The sequence below is a fragment of the Hemiscyllium ocellatum genome, chromosome 13 (assembly GCF_020745735.1).
Source record: "Hemiscyllium ocellatum isolate sHemOce1 chromosome 13, sHemOce1.pat.X.cur, whole genome shotgun sequence".
Lineage (NCBI taxonomy): Eukaryota > Metazoa > Chordata > Chondrichthyes > Orectolobiformes > Hemiscylliidae > Hemiscyllium > Hemiscyllium ocellatum.
This window is the reverse complement of record NC_083413.1, coordinates 26888870-26894491: the sequence shown is the minus strand read 5'-3', so window position 1 is coordinate 26894491 and position 5622 is coordinate 26888870. Positions and strand designations below refer to the sequence as shown.

Here is a 5622-nt window from a genome sequence, read left to right as displayed (position 1 = left end):
TGGAAGGGAATTTCTCAAAATGGAGAACTGTGACCATTGGTGTTCCACAGGGATCTGTGTTGGGACCACTGTTACTTGTGATATACATAACTGATCTGGAGGAAGGTATAAGTGGTCTAATTAGTAAGTTTCCAAAAGACACTAAGATTGGTGGAGTAGCAGATAGTGAAGGGGGCTGACAGCAGAGTACAGCAGAATGTAGATAGACTGGAGAGTTGGGGTGGACAAATAGCAGATGGAGTTCAATCCAGGCAACTGCAAGGTGATGCATTTTGGAAGATCCAATTCAAGCGTGAACTATACAGTAAGTAGAAACGTCCTGGAGAAAATTGATGTACAAAGCCATCTGTACAGTGCTCAGGTCCATTGTACCCTGAAATTGGCAACACAGGTCAATAGGGTGATCAATAAAGCATACAGCATGCTTTCCTTCCTTGGATGGGGTATTGAGTACAAGAGTTGACAGTCGTGTTGCAGTTGTATAAGACTTTGGTTTGGCCACATTTAGAACACTTCATACAGTTCTGGTCACTACATTACCAAATAAATGTGGATGTTTTCGAGAGAGTGCAGAAGAGGTTCTCCATGATGTTGATTGGTATGGAGGGTGCCAGCTATGAAGAGAAGTAGAGTCAATCAAAATTATTCTCATTAGAAAGATGGAGGTTGAGGGGGCACCTGATTTACATCGACAAAATAATGAGAGGTATACACAGGGTGGGTAGCAATAAGTATTTTTCTCAGAGTGGGGGACTTAATTACTAGTTCAAAGTGAGAGGGGACACGTTTAGAGGAGATATGCGTGGGGAGTTATTTACGCAGAGGGTGATGGTGCCTGGAATGTGCTGCCAGTGAAGGTGGTAGAGGGGCATGATAACATCATTTAAGATGTATCTAGACAGGTACATAACTGGGCAGGGAGCAGAGGGATACAGATCCTTAGAAGATAGGTAACAGATTTAGACAAAAGAATTGGATTGCGCAGGCTTGGAGGGCCGAGCGGCCTCTTCCTGTGCTGTAATTTTCTTTGCTCTTTCCTTGTTATGTCATCCACAATGCTGTTGGAAGGAGGCTCCTGGTGTTTGACCCAGCAACAATATGTCTCCAAGTCAGAATGGTGAGTAACTTGGAGAGGAACGTGAGGGTAATGGCATTCCCACAATTCTTCCAGATCCGACTGAGCCATTTTGTCTCCTGGTTAAATGATTGTGGAAGACTGGGAAGTGTGCTCGAGCACGAAGATAAACCTTGTGGTGATTTACAATTCTTCTGACATTAATGGCCGACAGTGTATCATTGTCAGTGGTAATCTAGCGTCAGATTGTAGACACTTGCCATGCCGATGTCATGCACCATGTTAGAGAAAACACCTTTCGTTTTTAAAGAGTGTGTGCTTCTCCCTCCCAACCTTCACCACCACCACCAGTAGGTTGTTAGTTTCATTGAGGTGGTTCGGTTCTGATGCCTGCCCTGCGGGTCTGCTCCCATGTAGTTTGTAAGAAAACACACGAAGACCTGGAGCAGAATCCCCCTCATATAGAGAAGGCTGACTGTCATTGCCGCTTGGACACGGGGCAACTTAACACAAACCAGATTCCGGGCATGAGACTCAAAGCGATTCCCACCAGCTGCTGGTGGCAATGTTCTAACTGTGGAAGTTTAATTCCGCGCTGTGTGCCTTGCCGGGACGACTGGGGTTTGGGATAACTTGACTTGTTTCCTCTCTTTCAGATATTTTGCCCACAACTCCCACCACACAAAACACCAACAAAGGAGTCCACTTTCAAACAGAAAATTTTATTTCAATGAGAAAGAGCCTCATTAATCAGAGCAATCCTACCTAGTCACAATGAGGACTGGTCTGCTACTGGACAAAAGCTAAAACTCTTCTGTCACATAAATCAAATCAAATCATCGATTACATTATTTAATTTACAGTTCTGGTGCTGCCACATCTGACCGTGTGTGATTGAGATGAAGCAGTAGCCCGCGGGTTGTTCTGGAGTGTCAGCGAGTTAACAGGCTGTGAAGGTTTTCCAGAAGAAGTTTTTGCAGCCCGCCTTCCGTTCCCTCTGGGGCGAATTGGCGTTGGCGGATCGCTCCAACTCAACCCGTATCTCATCCTGTTTCGCCATCCCCGGCAAATCCTCCGCTTCCAAGGCTTCGTTTTCGGCGTTTGCCAGCTCCGAGAGCAGTTGGACGAGATTGTATTTGATCAGCTCCTACATGAAGAAAAGGGAATAGTTAGGGCAGAGAAATTGGGGGCGGCACGGTGGCACAGCGGTTAGCACTGCTGCCTCACAGCGCCAGAGACCCGGGTTCAATTCCCACCTCGGGCAACATTCACCCCAACTCTCCCGCTTGGGTTAGTTCCGGGTGCTCCGATTTCCTCCCACAGCCCAAAAATGTGCAAGTTAGGTGAATTGGCCATGCTAAATTGCCCGTAGTGTTAGGGGAAGGGGTAAATGTAGGGCTCTGGGTGGGTTGCGCTTCGGCGGGTCGGTGTGGACTTGTTGGGCCGAAGGGCCTGTTTCCACTACTGTAAGTAATCTAAAAAAATGCGTTCAGTTGGCGCTCGTTGCTGGATTTGAAAGTGTAGCTTGGCGAGTGTTTACAACAGCCCGTCAGTCCCCATGTGCCACTGCCTGAAATGATCCTCATTTCCCATTTCTGGACTCCAACGGGTAGTGAAACCCCCAATCGACAATTAAATCGCAATTGTAACAAATACATTGTGCAGCTCCCTTCGCATCCCGTGTGGATGCTTCAGGAGCTGAGTTAATTATGGTGGGCCGGTCTCTGGAAAGGGAGAGGAAGCCCCGGATGAGACGGTATCGTAGTGCTTAGGATTTATTGAGAGGCAGATACAGTGGAGAAAGAGGAGAGAATCACAGCGCGTTTATCTTTCCCGCAATTCTGGTGAATCTATGCTCTGTGCTTTCCGTTAATAAACAGAGCATCTAAACCTGCAAGGTTAACATCACTTACATCAACATTTCTATCAACCAAGGTAACTTTGCTGCTGGTTTGATTCAATTTTGATGAGCGATTGGAGGTTGGTCAGAGAATTCAGTCCGAGGGAATGAAGATGGAGAGGGCGGGTTCCTGAAAACTGCAGAAAGTTACACGCCGTTTGTTTCCAGTCTGATCAGAGTGGCGAGATCAACTAGATAGAGGGAGAGAACTGTCTCCCTGGACCTGGGCAGCTCGATCATCTCTCTCGGTCGAAACAAACACGCTCAGAGCGGTTTATAAACCCGAGAGATCTGTGGAACTCACGCATCTTTATTATCATTTGGTGGGCATTAGATCTGTCTAACCAGGTTAGATTCATCACTAATTCACTCCCCTTATTCGTCCCTATTTAAGTTAAACAGCTTGACCATATTATCCACTTTATGACAGAGGGGTTTCCCTTGGGTGGGCTCTTACCGCTTTACTCCGGGGCCCTGCAGCAGCCATGGATGTCTGAAGGAGATCGCGATACCTGTCGGCTGTGGGAGCGGCCCCTGCACTCAGCACTGCCAGGGCGATGGAGAGAAGGACGAGGGCGCACTGAACTCGGCTGCACCACATCACTGCACAAAGCGAGGCACCTCGCAAAGAGAAGGAAGGAAGAAGTAAGAGGTTCAAGCGTTTACAACGTTTGAAAGTTGGAGGAGTTTCAGCACCAGCACAATGGACAGCTCCGCTCCGACTGACGCCTGGATGCTGCAGCTCCTTTTAAAGGCGCTCTCCCAACCTGAGCACACGTCAGGAGGACGGCTCCCAAGAGATTTACTCGCATTTACGCACAACCCAGTCACATCATCCAACCAAATAATCACCAAGCTGACGAAGATTGAGATAACGGCCAAGGACTCTCAATGTGGACACCTTATCGCGTTCTGGCAGTTGGTCCTGTGATTGGATGTTGGGCCATGTCCATCACGAATGAATGCAGTCAATTCAGTCAAGTCTTGAATTGTTCCATTTTCCGGGAACTTCATGATTTGAGTTCCGCTGTTGACATTTTCATCCTGCGACACCCTTCAGGGACCTCGGACGTTTTGGTGTCAAGGTACATGGATGGTTCTTTGAGTAGAAAACCCATCCTGTATCTCCGCTTCCAATCACGGCGTTACTATCACTTAACAAAACAAAGAACTGCGGATGCTGGAGATCAGAAACATGATTCTGAAACCGAAACATTCACTATCCTTTCTCTCCACAGATGCTGCAAGACTGCTGAGTTTTTTTACAGCTATGTCTATTTTGTGTCACCATGTTCTTATTGCGGGTCTTTTTCTAGATGCGAGGATGAATTTAATTTGACCAGTCCTTTAGATGTTTGTGGGGGGGGGGGGGGGATCTGAAATGAGTTTCTGGGCGGTGTGGTTTCCACTGATAATTCGATCTAGCCCAAAGGCGGGAGAGATCATGTGCCCATTCGGAAAAGTGAGCACATTTCTCAAATACGAAGATTCTTATCAAACACATTCTCTGACCAGAATCTTGGGGAGTGCTAGACGATCCCTTATAGAAATGAATGATTAAGAGATGGAAATGTGTAGAATACTGAAGGATGTTTCCTCTTTTGAGGAAGACTATAATTTTAGGAAACAGTTTAAGAATGAAGTCACCATTTTAAGTCCGAGCTGGGAGATGTCAGGGGGTCGTTAGTCCTTGAACATCTTTTCATCTGAGAGTAGCACAGGTTGCGCCATTGAAATGAATCAAGGCAGAATTCGATCAATTTCTGATAGGCAAGGCAGTCAAACGCTGTGAGGAGGAAGCAAAGTGGGAGTGGACTCAATCAATTCAGGATGACTTTTAAGAAATTGATATCAGAGGAGAAAGGCACAATAGCTGACTCCAGCTCCTTCAGCATTTGTTGCTGCATCGGATTGTGTGAGATCATGAAGGCAGTGACAACATGCGGTACAGTAAAGGATTGTTTCGTGGAGAGAGATGCGCTAGTTTCCAAATAATTGTGTAGTATTTTGTGGTTTTATCTCCGTGTTTTATGTCTGCTTTAACAATCCCGTTCTGATCCTTCTTTACTCAAAACTAGCACCAAAACCCAGTGGACGCTCGGTTTAACTTTGTTTCTACACTGAAGTAATGGTTAGTTGAAATTTGCAACCTGCAACTCTTCATAATTTTAATGATATCGTCATCCCTGTTCGCTTCAAACGATATCAAATATCCGAATCTCTGCGCGAACGGAAGTACACTGAACAGCAGACAGTACCAGGGCTGAGTATTAAATATACCATTTTTCAGGGCAATACATGCTTATTTTCAAGTCAAGCAGATTAACGGCTAAAGGTTTCTCGGAGAATTCAAATCAAGGAAACAAACAATTCAGACTTGAACACGATTAAAAAGAGTGGCATTTTCTGTCTGTCTCTCTCACTCTGCCTGCGACTCCATCTCTCTGCCTGTCTCCCTGTCTGTCTCGGTCTCTGTCTGCTTCTGTCGCCGTCTGTTCAATCCTCTGTCTGTCTCGATGCTCGGTCAAATTTCGTTCATCTTTTGGACTTTCATTTTGTAATTTCAGGACTAAGAACCAACAATGTTTGAGTTCTATCTAAGCTGCATTTAAGTCTTCCACGAAAACCCTATCGAGCAACAAATGGC

The 5622-nt window shown here is 46.0% G+C and overlaps 1 protein-coding gene across 1 annotated transcript; it reads right to left on the bottom strand.

Annotated features, from left to right (window-relative positions):
- Positions 1-2015: 2015 nt before the first annotated feature.
- LOC132821484 (somatostatin-1-like) lies at positions 2016-3576 on the bottom strand. The gene is made up of 2 exons (XM_060834078.1): positions 3433-3576; positions 2016-2222 (listed from the first exon to the last, which is right to left on the bottom strand). The coding sequence occupies exons 1-2, from the start codon at positions 3574-3576 to the stop codon at positions 2016-2018; spliced, it is 351 nt and encodes a 116-aa protein (XP_060690061.1).
- Positions 3577-5622: the final 2046 nt, after the last annotated feature.